Source organism: Lolium rigidum, chromosome 4 (assembly GCF_022539505.1).
Source record: "Lolium rigidum isolate FL_2022 chromosome 4, APGP_CSIRO_Lrig_0.1, whole genome shotgun sequence".
NCBI classification, from domain to species: Eukaryota; Viridiplantae; Streptophyta; class Magnoliopsida; order Poales; family Poaceae; genus Lolium; species Lolium rigidum.
The window spans coordinates 256,359,217-256,375,539 of record NC_061511.1 but is presented as its reverse complement, the minus strand read 5'-3'; the positions used below and the strand labels follow the sequence as shown (position 1 = coordinate 256,375,539).

General features: G+C 42.4%; 3 protein-coding genes across 3 annotated transcripts in view; 2 read left to right on the top strand and 1 right to left on the bottom strand.

Moving 5' to 3' along the window:
• Positions 1–720: 720 nt before the first annotated feature.
• LOC124650309 lies at positions 721–3,493 on the top strand. The gene is made up of 3 exons (XM_047189852.1): positions 721–972; positions 1,151–1,287; positions 2,392–3,493. Exons 1-3 carry the CDS (start codon positions 721–723, stop codon positions 3,068–3,070), a joined length of 1,068 nt encoding a protein of 355 aa, XP_047045808.1. The 3' UTR covers positions 3,071–3,493.
• A 781-nt stretch (positions 3,494–4,274) lies between these two features.
• Positions 4,275–15,327, top strand: LOC124648621 (endoribonuclease Dicer homolog 3b-like). The gene is given in 26 exon segments (XM_047188347.1): positions 4,275–4,444; positions 4,501–4,684; positions 4,804–4,917; positions 5,226–5,360; positions 5,529–5,598; positions 6,118–6,275; positions 6,277–6,417; positions 6,561–6,713; positions 7,957–8,092; positions 8,713–8,766; positions 8,909–9,102; positions 9,177–9,337; positions 9,588–9,803; positions 10,072–10,340; positions 10,785–11,059; positions 11,151–11,653; positions 11,741–11,838; positions 11,960–12,168; positions 12,249–12,458; positions 12,914–13,390; positions 13,524–13,805; positions 13,952–14,278; positions 14,524–14,610; positions 14,699–14,774; positions 14,872–14,983; positions 15,129–15,327. Coding segments are annotated over 26 exon segments (5,010 nt in total).
• Positions 15,328–15,805: 478 nt separating this feature from the next.
• The window catches only part of LOC124648619, a 16,595-nt gene continuing 16,077 nt past the window's right edge, over positions 15,806–16,323 (bottom strand). The window contains exon 3 of the mRNA XM_047188346.1: positions 15,806–16,310. Coding sequence (XP_047044302.1) covers positions 15,806–16,310 — 505 coding nt within the window. The remainder of the gene's footprint in view (positions 16,311–16,323) is intronic.

Here is a 16,323-nt window from a genome sequence, read left to right as displayed (position 1 = left end):
GATGGATGCAGGGAAGAAAAGGGTAGTGCCGAAGGTAAGGAAGAAGGTGTTTAAGGCTAGGGTTTTAGTTTTGTCATTTTCCTGTTTCAAAGTGACCCCACATTTCTTATCGAGCTGTTTGGCCGACAATAAGCAACTACAGTCTACCATCCCTTCATCCAAACCACTTGCACTTGCATGTTCCATTTTACTCAATGGCATGTAGATTCACTCGATTTCTCCTCTCTTCACCACCACTTGTACCGTTCTCCACAACAGATTTGCAATTGCATTTCTTCCCTAACGAGCAAACACTGTCCATCTTATTCACAATCTTCTTCCTAGTGGCAGGTGCGGTGCCAAATCTCCCTAGAAAATTATCCTGTTTGGAAAAATTTATGACGACAACAAACAGTCAAACGTTTCCGCTTTAGCTGAAAACTGACGAAGTGGAGAAGAAGAAGCGAGGAGTGTTTTCCTTGCGCCACGTTTCGCACCTTCTTCCCCGAGCCCGAGCCGCGTCAAACAAAATAACCTCGTGCGGTGCGAGCTCCCTTCCCCACCTGGCCTCCTCCTCCCTCTCCCTCCCCTCTCCGCTCGCCAATTCCCTCGCCATCTACCCCCCACCCACGCGCCCACCGGAACCCGCCGCCCTCGACGGCGAATCCGCGGCGCCCGCCCCGCGAATCCGGGCCGCCCGCGCGCGCCCAGATCCGCACCCCCGCGCCGCCCCCGGATGTCATGAGCCGCCCCCATTTGCCCACAAACCCGCGCGCAAATGGCTCCTTCGACGGCGCGGGCCGCCGCCTCTGCGAGATCGAGGAGGCGGCGGCCGCCGTAGCCGCCGACCAGTCCTGGTCGGGCTCGCCGTCGCAGTCCACCTCCCCGTCCTCGGCCTCGTCGCTGCCCATGTCCTCCTGCGGCCAGTACATGCTGCACCGGGTCGGCAGGTTCGACACCCTCGCCGGCGTTGCCATCAAGTATGGCGTCGAGGTAATGTGACGGACGGGACTCATCTTCTCTTCTGGCCCAGTGCCTATGGTTTTTATATCAGAGAGGATATAAAATAACAACAGTGTTTAACTTCTACCTGTTCTTGGTAGCCTCCCTGTTGTATATCGGCGATAATACGTTTTGAATTATTTGCTCATGCTGAATTGCTGATGTGTAGGTAGCCGACATCAAGAGGCTGAATAGCCTCTCCACTGACCTCCAGATGTTTGGCCACAAGACGCTGCGGATTCCGCTCCCTGGAAGGCATCCTCCCTCGCCTTTCCACCACAACGGTTCATACGACGGCGATGACAGGTACTACATACAATGCTAACTTTACATTTGCATTTTAACATTTTTTTCCTTCTTCCGGAAAAGCGCTAGCATTCTACTTACTTAAACCATGCCACTAGTGAGTTGACATGTTGTAGTGCTATTGAACACGTGTTGTGCATTTTTTTTTCTTCTGCGAATGTAGTGTTGTATATATTGATTACATCCTTACGAGTTTGTTCAGATGTGTACAAGTATCAAATGGGTAATACCACATTGGGTTTGATTTCAGCTCTAGCCAAGCTAGTTGTATTGGCTATGAACTACTGTTATCATTTGAAATTGTAGCGTTAATCTAAGTTGGAATGGAAGCCTTATGCAAAGTTATCTTATTGTAGCTCATATTGCTGCGTTTATTACTTTTTAGCTGGACCATGTCTCTTTTATGGAACCAATTCTGCCTAAGGCTTTTCCTTCACAAAAAACACAACTTTATATTTTGTATATTTTATTCCTATTTCCGTAAGGCGTATCTTGTTATGGGAGGAGCTGGAGTACAAAATTTGTCGGTAGCCAATTGCTCTCTACGATGTGCAGTTAATCAGTTTAGTGGTTACATAACTTGGCAATTTTGAATTCTCACTGCACAAAGGGATGATTGCATGTATATTTTGGCAGTTGTTGCCTGTCTTGTCATGTCCTATAGTTTATCAAGTGACCATATTGAACATAAGTTAAGCTGACACACGAATAGCCTTGAAGATGGGGAAATGAAAAAAAAACACATTTTGATGAACCTGTGAACATGTCTCAGTCTCTCGATCATCTTGTGCTTTAGTGGCCATATTTTTATCCTTCTGATTAAGGTGTGTAGACACTTTCGAAAATAAATTCAACAAAATGCACGCACTTTCTATGAGCAGGAAGTTGTTTTAGTAAATTCAACTGCACTAGAGTTTCGTCCATGGTCTCTTATAGATTCTAATATCCTGTTCTATTTGACATTGCAAACAACTCTTGTTTTTTTTTGCCTTTTGCATGCTAGTACAACACTTAACAAACTAGTTGCTATTCTTCGTACCATTAGACTTTTTTGATGTCCGTACTTTATGTGCTACCAGGTATAACAATATAATATTATTTCAGGGAATGTACTCCACGGCGCCTTCATGAAGATCTACTGGATTCAGTTTTGAGAACACCGAGACACAAAGTTTCACCAGCCATGAGCCTTTTGCAGGGATACTATGGTCTCACTCCACCTCCAAAGAGGGATCCAACACACGAAGGAACTGAGATGTCGATATATGGAAAAGGCAAATCAGTTTCCTTGGTTGACGATCCATGGTCCGCAGATACACCAAATCCTAACAAGTTCCTGTTTGAGCATAGGAACGCCAGAAGCCCAACAATAGGTTCTGTTGTGAATGGCGAGTCCGAGGAGAATGGAGACAGCGAAAGGCCAGTAAGGCGGCACCAGAAAGCTGATGGGGAGTTGTTACTTAGGGAGGAAAATGGCAGCGCTTTATTATCAAGGGCTGGGAAAGGGCTCGCATTGAGGCCAAAGGCAGGCAGTCGAGCAGACATGAACAAGAGCCATCAGAACCTTATTGCTATGATGGAGCCTTCGTTCGACGACGGGCTTCAAACCGTGAAGAAATCGTCGAGCACTCCCGAGTTCCAAGAGCCAGAGAGCAACAGCAGCAGCTCCTCCATATGGTCAGCGAGCAAGTGGAGCCTAAAACCGGACGGTTTCACCCTCCCTCTTTTTGACAGCATTCCGAAGCCAATCTCTGCTTGGAAAAACAAGGCGGCCCGGGATTAGCAGTCTTGTCCATCTCTTGGCTGCCCACCTGATTCTTCCCCTGATCTCTGGCATGTATGCCCATGAGGAGCTTGAGCTCAGGTCGGCGCCGGCCCTCCCAGCTACGGAAGTAGGGCAGGACCTTGATTGGTTCCTCCTGGGTAGCCACGACACAGAAGATGAGGGCACCCAGTCTTCCACGATGCAGAGGCGATGCTGAGGTCAGCGTCCGATTTGCATGGTTTCTCATGCTGTATATTGGAGATGCTGCAGCTACACCGGGTAGAGGCGTTACGAATTCTTCACATAAATTATAGATGACAGAGATCCTTGGGTATTCGCGGGTATTCTTTTGTACACATTGGAGATAATGTAGGATGAATAGGCAGACTGCTATATGTTGTATGTGTGGTTCCATACAGTAATATAGAAAGATTGGTTCTACTTGGTTGGGTTGTGTGTTGTTCCGTCTGTGTCGGCTGCTCAATCATGATGATAAAGTAAAAAAACGCAGCCATTTCAGCACTGTTGTGAGTTTGCAATCGTGCTGGTTTGAATTTCCCCAGGATTTTGATGAACTTCTCAGAAATTAATAAACAATCTCATGTGAACATTCCAGCGTTGAAACTTTTTTCAAGAGCATGCAAGTGACTGCTTGTCTTTGCATTAAGACTGGAAAAGAGAGTTTGCATGTTCAAGACATGTCACATGTTCAAACTCAAAGTGCATTTCTCCGAACTGAAAACATTCATCGCATTGGCATGCTGCGGAGCAAGATCCACTTGCAGGCAAAGATTCAATCACATGTGACATTCCTGCAAAAATCAGTGCATCTAAGTACAAAGCATCTATGTTCAAAATCAAAATGCATTTCTCCAAAGAGAGAAAAAAAGAGAGTAAAGTTTCAGGCATTCATCCGATTGGCATGATGGGCCAAAAAATCTACAAACACATGCTCTCTGACAAGATGACCCACAAGTCAGCTGCCCTGATGAATCCTCCCGAACCTCTACAACACAACAGTTTTTTTTGCCTCCTTCCTCTTCCAAAGAGAAAACCTCCTCCCGCCAGCGCCAACGAACGCGGCGCAACCCGGCCACAACCACGTTCTTCCTCCTCACGCACTTCGCCTTCTCCCTCCGCCGATTTATATGCTCCGCTGGGCTACAGACATGCGCTTCCCCACCTCCGCCTCGCCCACTCGCCCGCACCCAACCCCACTCCCATGGCCAACGACGACGACCCCACCCACCTCCCCCCGCCGCCGCCGCTGCCGCCGCCTCGCCGCCCCCACAAGCAGCTCCACCCGAGGAGGTCGCGGGAGGACTCCCATTCCCTCTCCCCACATCCATTTCGCTATTCCGCGCTGCCGGTTTCTGGCGCCTGCATCTGTACGTAGAGCGCGCTGGTCCTGACGTGCTGTCCCCGTTCCGTGACACCGGTGTCTGCAGGTACCAGGTGGAGGTGTTCGAGGCCGCGCTGCAGGGGAACACCATCGCCGTGCTCGACACCGGCTCCGGGAAGACCATGGTCGCCGTCATGCTCGCGCGCGACCACGTGCGCCGCGTGCGCGCCGGGGAGGCGCCCCGCCGCATCGTGCTGTTCCTCGCGCCCACCGTGCACCTCGTACACCAGGTGCGTCCCCCTGGAAGCCACGGGGTTCCTGAACGGCATCATTTCGATGAAATTTTCCCTTCACGCGTTCTGAGGTGGCTGTTTCTCTCTCTGTGCGTTTGCGCTCGCGCGCGCTGTAGCAATTCGAGGTGATTCGGGAGTACACGGACCTCGACGCCACCGAGTGCTACGGAGCGTCCGGGGTCGCCGAGTGGACCGCCGAGCAGTGGAAGGAGCAAGTCGGGAGCAAGGAGGTAACTGTTCTTTTTTTTTTATTTTAATCCTGCGCCTGCGCCGTGCTTCAGACGATTAGTGTTCGGCCGGGATGTACCGTGCCCACCATCTGCTCGACAAATATTCTCCTTTCAGTGGCTTACGAAAACGCTGGGTCAGGACGCCTAGATAATATTCTCCTTTCAGTGGCTCTCTTGTTCAGTTTTGTGGATACCCTAGTTGTTCCTATGGGTTTTTACCCACCGTACTGTGCTTAGCATATGCATACTGTTGCTATCTGGCAACATGCTTTTTTACTGAACAATGCATCTCTTTTGTGCCGTTCCAGATTGCTGTTATGACGCCACAGATACTCTTGGATGCTCTCAGGCATGCCTTTGTAACAATGAGCGCAGTGAGCTTGCTAATATTTGATGAATGCCATCGTGCCTGCGGAAACCACCCATATACAAGAGTAATGAAGGTAATGGGCCTGTCAAGATATTTTTCTTCTTTTGACAACATCAGTACATAAGTTTTGGCTTGATTTTCATGCATCCTTTTGAGAGTTTGATTAGGAGAGCAGTAAGTATTTCTTAGTAGTCTGACATGTTGAATTTGCTAATTCCTTGCATCTCTCTTGGGTTTGAAGGAATTTTACATTGGCTCTCAGTGGAGGCCTGCTGTATTTGGAATGACAGCATCTCCTGTTGCTACCAAAGGCAAGAATTCTGCACATGACTGCTCCTTTCTTACTACCCTCGCTGATTTATATTTCGTCAGTAGTTTCAGTGAATGAAGATAATTTGGTTCTTCAAATCAGCATGTTGTATGACCGTCATGTATCATGTACCATGTGTGGTGATAATCACTCTTGTGCTAACAGTGCTCTTCTTCCCCGCACTATAAATTGCAGTTAACAACCTGTGCATGATTGCTTTCTGTTTCGTACTGATGACTGGTAATACAACTTGTGCATTACATGTTCATTTGTTTGTTTTTGTTTTGACTTGAAGGAAAATTCTGCCTGCGATTCATCCTACTTGAAGGCACTTGCGACTTGGGACCAATTTGTGAAATCAAAATTAATTTTCTTCTATAGGATGATTGAGTAGATGCAGAATTTTATAGCGCTGTCCCCATGCTCATTATCTGTTACATTACGACCTTTTATCTATTTCCGATAAAAAAACCAGCGGAGGAGGGAACTTTTTTCTCAACAAAGATTCCATTCTTTTCAGGCACTTCCACAATACAAGATTGTGAAGCGCACATTGCTCAACTTGAACTTACATTGGATGCCAAGGTTATCTCACCATCCAGTAATTCTTTCACTTTGAACTTTATTGAGCCTTTGGAAAACCCATTTCGCAATGATAAATGATATCCATATCTTACATGCCATTCAGGTATACATCATACAAGATCGGAGTGAACTTGAGAGCTTTTCCCCTCCTGCAACAATTGTGAATAAATTCTATGATGCTTACTTGATTGATTTTGAAGATCTGAAATCAAAGCTACAGACATTGTATGAAGAGGTGATTTAACTTAACCATGTTTCGCCTGATTCATGAGATATCTATTATTTGGAGTACCCACACCTAGAACACCTTGTCTTTTCCTCTTTGCATTATATTATTCTCTGAATGTATATTTATTAAAACTCTGCATTGTTGCACAGTTTGATGCTTTGTTGGTCAGTCTGGAAGAATCATCGCCAAATAAATTTGAAGATACCAACAACATATTAGAGACATCAAGAAAAACTTTGTCCAGATACCATGGGAAGATATTTTACAGCCTAAATTATCTAGGCCCAATCATAACCGCCAAGGTATTGTAATATTTAATCAGTAGTTAATGTACATGTAGCTCCACTAAATTTTCTCGTAAGAGTCATACAACGTCATTATGCTATTTCTGATCTATTTATTTTAGTTGTAGTCACAAAGTTCCAGTTTCCTGCTGAAGTTATTGAAACTTTTTTGCCCATGTGTAGACTATTATTGGCAAATTCCTAGCTGACATACTGTCAAAATATTCCACAAGTTCAGGAATTTCTGATAAGATATCTGAATTAGAAATGATTGGCTAAATTCTATGGAGCAAATGGACTGTTGAATTACCAGCATTTTAATGCACTTTGGTGTATCTTCGAGAATTGCCAGATTTGTTGGTTCAAAATTATTTTATGTTGAATATCGAACATAACAAGTCAATTGAGGTAGTTGCTGAACTATCTGAGAAACAACTTTTATTTCGAGAAAATGCAGAATCTTTGCGTTTTGGTTCATTGATACAAAGAGTTTGATACAAGCCTAGAGAGGCAACACCCGGGTATAATGCGGCACTCTACGCACTAGGCCGGGGAAGCAACGCTGCTAGACCCGAAGCTCCAACTGCCACCCACAACTTGGCTTCCGCCTTTATCGTGTCAAGAAAGGCAACAAGATCAAGCCGTGCACCGTCGAAGATGACTGCGTTACGCCGCTTCCATAGCCACCAAGCTATGAGCATAGTCGCCGAGGAAGAGTTGGCCTAAAAGAAAAGAATATATGTTTTTTTTTTTTCATAAAAAGATCTTCCTCTATAAGGAGGCTAAGAAGGTGTGGGTACTTTTTTGCCAGCATACATAGTCCCAACTATTTTCCTTATCTCTAATACTGGTACTACATCCTTGCCAAGAACTACCGTAGGCTGGTCTTTCTTTGAAATAGTCCTCTCACGCATATTCGTTTACTACCAAAGTAATGCACAGATGGCCGCGTTCCACCAATCCGTGAACTTGACCCCAAAACAGGGTGACCTGTTTCATGGTAGAGTGTGCTGGAAGAAACCATACATGGAGATGTATTGGAAAAAATTGTTAGAATTTGTCCATTTTTTTGTGCTCTACCATATAAGTTCCCGTTCTGTACTAAAAAGTTTGCGGTCCAACCATTTTCCCTTGCCTGTGAAAGTTATGCTACTTATTCATTATTTTTCCATACCATTCTTTATTGTATTTGTTTGTCTTCGATATGAAAGAGTGTGTTATTCGTTTCTGGAAAACAAACTCAGTATTGCTCTGTTAATAGGTAGTGAAGATATATAATGAAAGCATCAAGACACTTGGTGATTCTGAAGATTGCCTCTTCTCTAAAGCTAGCTTCAACCTACACGAGTCTTATTTTAAGGAAGCCTTATATTTGATAGAGGAAGTTCTGCCACAAGGTATGGCACCGAACATACACCAGTTACATGTGTTACATCTTATTGTTTTCACTTGCTACCAGCCTACTTATACAGGGAGGATCTGCAGTATCTTTCTGTTTATAAAGGGTAGGTGATAAGATAATTTGAAATGCAAATTAATACCACATTAAGGTCCCATGGTTCTTTAGATAAGTTTTCTTTATATCGGCATTTCTGCATAATATATCTCGAAATAAAATCACGCTTCTACACAATCCTCTTAATTCACACACTGTAATACACTAATAGTCTATAGAGGTGAGCTATGAGAAAGTATCTGCAGTGTGCATAATTTCTACAGCAGATAGCCAAATAGACAGTTAAGTGGTGATCTTCGACCATTTTTAACAGCCGTGTGTGCTACATGTATACTGTTCATGATTTTTGGGTGGAATGTAGAAGCACCCCTCATGGTGTGAATCTGTATCCTTACAGGCTTAAATCATTAGTTTTCTCAATGCACCTACTGTTTATGTGCGCACATTTTAATTGGTGAGGCATTGTGTTGATGTCTCACTAGATTCTTAGCATCTTGGAAACTACAATTTCGGGCATTGATAGTTTCTAATTATAATTCTACTGATGTAATTGCATAATAGGTTATGAAGAACTAATGAAATCAGATTCTGGTTCTGCGCATTTAAGTAAAAGGGGTTATATTTCTTCAAAAGTGGATGCACTAATCAACATTTTTAAATCATTTGGGTAAAGCCATCTGCTCAATATGCTTTGTTTTTCCCATTTTTGGTCTTCTGTTGGCAAACTTTTTCTTAATCCATGCATGTTTTATCCACAGGTCATCAAACGAGGTGATTTGCCTAATTTTTGTAGATAGAATTATGACAGCTAGAGCTGTTGAGAGGTTCATGAGAGGAATTGTAAATTTCTCTAGTTTTTCAATTTCTTACTTGACTGGAGGGAGTACGTCAAAAGATTCTCTGAGCCCAGCAGTGCAGAGGTTTACTCTGGATTTGTTCCGAGCTGGAAAGGTATTCTACTTAAATTCCAGCTGTTGATTTAAACAGGATTCCGAATGATATATTAATTCCAGGTCAATTTCTAGGTAAACCTGCTTTTCACTACAGATGTGACAGAAGAGGGTATTGATGTACCAAACTGTTCTTGTGTCATACGCTTTGACCTGCCCAGAACTGTTTGTAGCTACGTCCAATCTCGTGGTCGTGCCAGAAGGAGCAACTCAAATTATGTTCTAATGATTGAGAGGTACAGTGATCGTCTCGCTTCTTAAGTTACATGTTGGTATAGCTTATTTAGCTTCATAGAAAGTTTATTTGGCCGCCATTTACTCTTCATTTCCCGCATATTATAAACCAGAAGTGCGAGTTCCTAGTCCAGAAATTGGTAAATCCTGATCTTGTCTGCTAAAAAAATGTTACAACCATGTCTAAACATTTTTTTTCATAAGTTTTATGACTATCTTTTCACCTTTGGACCCTTCACATGGAATTTTCAGGGGAAATATGGAGCAGCAGGAACGCATATTCCGTATTATACAGACTGAGTACTATATTAAACATTTTGCTCTTTACAGAAGCCCCAATGTTTCATCCTCTAATTCTCCTATGCAAGAGAACTACATATACCATGTTGATTCAACAGGAGCAACTATAACTGCAGAGTGCTGTGTCAATCTAATTCGTAAATACTGTGAGAAACTTCCTAAAGATAGGTACACTTATGCTCTACGATTTCTAGCTTTTGTTGTTCTGTTTGTCTGCTTGGAATTCCACATCATCTGTAATCATTTAATATGCTGGTGTGCTTAAGATTCCTGAACTGTCGTGGACCCGATTCCGTGGATAGCATGTGGGTGGGACAGTTGGTTAATTCGAGTGTCAGGCATAGCTAAAAAAAACTATTTCTCGTACTCCCCGATGCACGTGCTTACTGTCTTTCATTAGATAGAAGTGATTAATCACTTTAGCATTCTTCCGCAGATATTACATGCCAAAGCCTTCCTTTGAGGTGTCTGTCGAAGATGGATCATATCAATGTACCTTGACTCTACCTCCAAATGCGGCATTTCCAAGGATAGTTGGCCCCTTATGCAGTACATGTAATTTAGCCAAGCAGCTTGTATCCCTAGAGGCATGCAAGAAACTTCATCAGCTGGGAGAACTTAACGATCATCTTGTTGTACCCATAATTGAAGAACCTATGGATAATGATACTGCTTTGACCTATGGGAAATTCATTTCAGGACCAGGTATGTGTATAACAATATGTAATATTGCTTATGTTAAAAATTCTTTAGATAAGAAGTTAAGAACATTTTTTGATCTACTTCACCATTTTATTTGTAACTATCGATTTTATACACTTCAAAATAACAATGCATCAGAATAAGACTAGGCTTGCCAACTTTTCATACGGAGTACGTCCTTGAACTGTGTGCAACGAATGCTGGCAGACTGTGTTGCGCATGTATGAGGTTGTGTTCTGGACATTTTTGTTGGTGGCTTGAAACAAATATGAAATATCTTCCAATAGTTACTTTACCATTTCATCTTAGTGGTGCGGTTACATTGCATACTGCTGTCTGTAAGTGAACTGTCAAAGTTTCAATAGAAATCCCTTCTTCCCCAACTTTTTGAGTGCTTCTCTCGTTGTAGATGATTATTTTTTCATTTCTCTTTTATCATTTTGTCAGGAACAACTAAAAGAAAGGAGCTCCATGGAACAACAAATGTTCTTGCTCTGTCAGGATCGTGGATTCATGAAAGTGAAAATGTCATGCTGAATACTTATAGATTTGATTTTGTTTGCGACCAAGAAGGTGAAAATTATGCTGGGTTTGTTTTGTTAATGGAGTCGGCACTTGATGATGATGTAGCATCTTCAAAAATGGATCTCTTCCTGATCCCTAATAAAATGGTCTATACCACGGTAACACCTTGTGGAAAAGTTCAACTGAACAGAAAGCAGGTTGGTCAAGAAATAATATCAAACTGTTCTTCTGATTGATAAATTTATGTAAAATTCGTATGGCCATGTCTTAATTTCGTTGTTTCTTCAGCTACGTGAAGGGAAGTTGTTCCAAGAATTCTTTTTCAATGGAATATTCGGCAGACTATTCCATGGTTCTCGGACAAGTGGAGTGCAAAGGGAATTTCTTTTCAGAAAAGGACATGAAATACAATGGAGCTCAGAGAGCATGTACTTGCTTTTACCTTTGAGGCATTCACCACCTATCCAGCAAGATCTAAGCATACATTGGGAGGCAGTTGAATCCTGCACCCAGGCGGTGGAGCAGTTGAGAAATTTGTATATGGAAGATGGAAATCTTCACGCACATTTTATTCAAGACAGAAGTATCAAGGGAGAAGACATTATTCATTTGGCCAACAAATCTCTTCATTTTTCCACCATAAAAGATTCAGTTGTGCTATCGCTTCATACTGGGAGGATATACAATGTTCTTGACTTGATCCATGACACAACTGCTGAGGACTCATTTGAGGAGATGTATAATGGGAAAGCTTCACCATTTTCTTCATTCGTGGAATACTACCATGAAAAGTAATTCCTCTATTATATTCTTAATTGAAATTAATATTTATTCTGATATGCTTCTTGAAGAACTTCTCTGTTTATTACCTTTTGTAGGTATGGTATTATTATTCGACATCCAAATCAACCATTGTTGTTGCTAAAGCAAAGCCACAATCCACACAATCTTCTTTTTTCAAAATCAAAGTACATAGGTACTGGCCATATATCTTACTCCTGTATCTTCTCCCTTTTTCTGCTACGATGAATTGAAGGATAGCTAATGGTTTGCTATTTTGTCTGCTTTTACATGAAATTCTACATGACCTGGGGCAGATGATTCTACGGGCGATCCTTTGCTCATGGAAAAAGAACAAATACACGCCCGAGTCCCACCTGAACTATTAATCCACATTGACGTGACAATTGAAATTCTCAAATCGTTTTATTTATTGCCTTCTGTAATGCATCGACTTCAGTCTCTCATGCTAGCCAGCCAGCTTCGCAGAGATATTGGTTATACTCAACACATACCAAATCACCTGGTCTGTTTACTTTCATGAGTATAATTTTACTGCTATGGATAGTTTGAAGACCTAAATGACTTGATGTGTTTTAATGTCAGATTTTGGAAGCTATCACAACTTTAAGATGCTGTGAGACATTTTCCCTGGAGCGTTTAGAACTATTGGGAGACTCGGTACTAAAGTATGTGATAGGATGTGACCTTTTTTTAAGGTATCCAATGAAACATGAAGGTCATCTTTCTGATATGAGATCCATGGCTGTCTGCAATGCTACACTTCATAAACATGGAATATGGCGATCCTTGCAGGTAAATGGTCTAACTCCAACACTATTGGAATGGTTTCAACTTCCTGAAGTTTATGATGGGTTTTGTTAGACAATTAATTTCTGTTTAGTTATAGTTCACGTGCACTGAGCAACTTAGCCAGTCTTATTTGAGCATGAGAGCCAACTTCAGATAGCAAGTTGTTTGCTTCTATTTGTGCTGCTTTGAAATTTAGTTTTGTTGGAATACTTGAGAGTCTGATGTTTGCAAGGGATGCTTCTTCAATGTTCTCTTTAATGAAAAACATGTTTGCCAGATACCCTACAAAAAGGGAGAACTTATATAGAAGCAGAGTCAAGTTGTATATAGGAGATAGAATAAAAACTAGATACCCAATATAATTTCATTTAACGAGCATTCCCAGAGATGCAAGGCTGAGAATACAATTCAGAGAATATGTGTATGTTTACTGGCTATTTGTTATTCTTGCTCTCCAGGGTTATGTACGGGATAGTGCATTTGACCCACGGCGTTGGGTTGCTCCTGGACAGATATCATTGCGCCCTTTTCCTTGTAACTGCGGGATTGAGACTGCATTTGTTCCAACTAATGGAAGATATATCACAAACGACCCATCTTTTGTCGTTGGAAAACCATGTGATAGAGCTCACAGATGGATGTGCTCAAAAACGATATCTGATTGTGTTGAAGCCCTAGTTGGAGCATATTATGTTGGTGGTGGCATTGTTGCTGCACTTTGGGTTATGAGGTGGTTTGGTATTGAAATCAAATGTGATAGAAAGTTGGTACAAGAAGTAAAGCTTAATGCATCTTATATATGCTACTTACCTAAAATAAGGGATATTGAGGAGTTGGAAGCAAAACTGAAGTACACCTTCTCTGTCAAAGGCCTTCTACTGGAAGCCATAACTCATCCATCTCTGCAGGAATCAGGGGTTGACTACTGTTACCAGGTCAGTGTAGCAGCGTCTTTCTGTATTTTTTGGTCATCATTTCATTGCGCTTCAGTCAGAAATTGCTTAAAATTATTATATATCCATGTCTTCTGTCCTTAAAATGCTTTTTAACTCTGCTTTTTTATTTCAGCGTTTGGAATTTCTGGGTGATTCTGTTTTGGATCTACTAATTACACGGTATCTCTATGTTACCCACACTGATGTTGATCCTGGTGAATTAACTGACTTACGTTCCGCTTTGGTTAGTAATGAAAATTTTGCGCAAGTTGTTGTAAGAAACAATGTTCACAGCCATCTGAAGCATGGGTCTGGAATACTTTTAGAGCAAATTACAGAATATGTTAGGTCCAATTCAGAGTGCCAAGGGAAGGATAATGAATTCCTTCAACATGCTACATCTAAAGTACCTAAGGTTAGAAACACAGTTTCATACCTTAGCATCCGACGTTTCAATTTTGTGCTTTTATTTTTTCTGCGATTGGTATTTCTCTGTGGAGCTTTCCACAGCCAATATTATACGTCGAAGTTATCGTGCTATTTTTTTTCTTTGTTTTACAGGTACTTGGAGACATTATGGAAAGCATTGCCGGCGCAATATTTGTAGACTCAGATTTTAATGTTGATTTAATTTGGAAGATTGTTGAACCGTTGCTTTCTCCAATGATTACACCTGATAATCTTGCATTGCCACCTTATCGGGAGCTGCTAGAGTTATGTAGTCACCTTGGTTATTTCATAAATTCAAAATGCAGTAGTAAAGGAGAAGAGGTAATTATAGATATGTCAGTGCAATTACGAGATGAACTGCTGATAGCCCAAGGACATGACAGAAATAAGAAGAGTGCAAAGGCAAAAGCAGCAGCTCGTATTCTGGCAGATCTAAAGGTAGATTCCTTAATTACAAATAATAATATTGTGTTAGTCTGTAGTTCATGGCAGCTGCCTCATGGTTTTGGTGGTTGTTTAGTTGAACTATACCCTGAGTGCACATTTTCTGCCCTATTGCAATAGAACCATAAAGATATGTTGTGTATTGCACCCTAGGGTATTTAAAGGTCCGTGCTTTTGAAATAGATGATATATTTATGTCAGTTATCTGTGCTAGAAACTGATGTTCAAGTTTCAAGCAGAAACGGGGTCTTTCAATCAAACAATGTTTATCCAAGGCTAAGCAGCTGGACGTTATATCTTCGAACCTGCAGTCTCACTTGACAAGTGTAAGCTTCTAAATAGTTTTCCAGCAAATGCTTTACCAAAGTGTTGTACTCTGTTATGGATAATGAGTATTATTACTTTTTTCTGTAGTTAGAATCACCACTTGATTATTCTGATATGAATGACTATTCTAGCCTGGGAGGTCTGTCCTCACTGAAAGAAGCAGGTATGTAATATTCCCATTTTGCTTGTCCTTTGGGATATTTGTGTTGATGTTGGTTTACAGCCTGTCAAATCTGACATGCTATTTTGTATGTCTTCAGTTGTTCTTACGCTCAAAATGGATAAAGGTGGACCAAGAAGTGCTCTTTTTAAGCTATGCAAGAGGTTGCAGTGGCCAATGCCAGAATTTGAATTTGTGGAACAACGGTTTAGGTATGTCCTGGAATATAAAGATATATATCACCTCTAGAAATGAAGGAATATTTTGTTTCACTAACGTTAGCAATGCTAATCTTTTCTATCTTCAACAAATTAAGCTGTGAATGTGTTAACTTTGCTTTATGGGTTTCTGCAATAGGACTCCTATTGTTCTGGACGGGGTAACCACAACGAACTTCAATAGCTTCGTTTCAACCATCACCTTGCACGTACCTGATGTAACAGCCATTACACTTGAAGGCGAGCGGCGTACTGACAAAAAGGCTTCTCAGGATTCAGCATCGTTGATAATGCTCCACAAGCTTCAGGAGCTCAAGGTCTGTATATGTAAGACTTAGCAAAGCACCATGGATCCGCTTGCCAGCTACTACTAATCAATCTGGGGATCTGGTCTTCACTCCCATAGTAAATTATGTTAAAATTGTTTATGAAGAACTCGGTGGTAGTGCTATTTAACCTTCCATTGCCGTAGAAAGTATTGTGTGGCCACTTGGGTTCGCTAGTTTCCATAGTGTTGTGTTTGGTGGGATTGGAAGCTACATTTTCTGTCTTCTAAAATTAGATTATATGATTTAACTTACTGAACAAAGAACATTTTGTGAGAGTTGATATTTGTTTGTCTTTTCTATTTTGGACAAAGATATTGGTTTGGTTTGAACCATATTTGGTGAGGTACTGCAGCATCCAAGCAGAGTTTCAAGTTCAAAATTGTTGACAGTGGAAAAACAAAAGAAACATGTCAGCCATTTCCCAAAAGCCAAAACCACTCCAAAACCCAGCAATTTACAACACCACACCTGCTGCTGATTACTACAACTAGTATATACAAAAGCGTGACGACGGTCTCTTGCCGCCGGCTGCGTCCAACAACCCATACATGGCCATCTTCTTCTTGTGCTCGTCGGTGCACAAGTAGTCCAGCGCCACCCGGTGACCGAGCCTCCGGCTGCTACCGCCACCGGGAGTGCCGCCCTTGGTCTCGGTCCGCGCCACCTCGAACCACCACCGTGCGCCGTACATGCACGAGCACAAGAAGAACATCGCGGTGATGCGTCCTAGGAACACGATCACGCCCAGTGTCGTCGCCGCCGTCCACATGCCGCCGGGGCAAGGCCCCACGCCGCCACGGTTGAGCTGCAGCGAGTGGAACCTAGACGATGGGGCTCGCCAAATGCCATCGGCTGACCTCGGGAACCGCTGGCTGGTCGTTACCACCTGCGAAGGCGCCGTCTCTTCAGCGCAGCTTGTGGTAGGTGCGGCGTCATCATCGACCGTTTGCCGTGGCTTGCTCCGGTTTCGCTTCTTGGCGCCGACAAAGCTGCTGACCTGTAGAT

Bases quoted from the DNA above. Each gene is read 5' to 3' on its own strand.
- LOC124650309 (XM_047189852.1), top strand. From the start codon at position 721: ATGAGCCGCCCCCATTTGCCCACAAACCCGCGCGCAAATGGCTCCTTC. The intron at 973-1,150 runs GTAATGTGACGG...GCTGATGTGTAG, and splicing joins CCATCAAGTATGGCGTCGAG to GTAGCCGACATCAAGAGGCT. The intron at 1,288-2,391 runs GTACTACATACA...ATATTATTTCAG, and splicing joins TCATACGACGGCGATGACAG to GGAATGTACTCCACGGCGCC.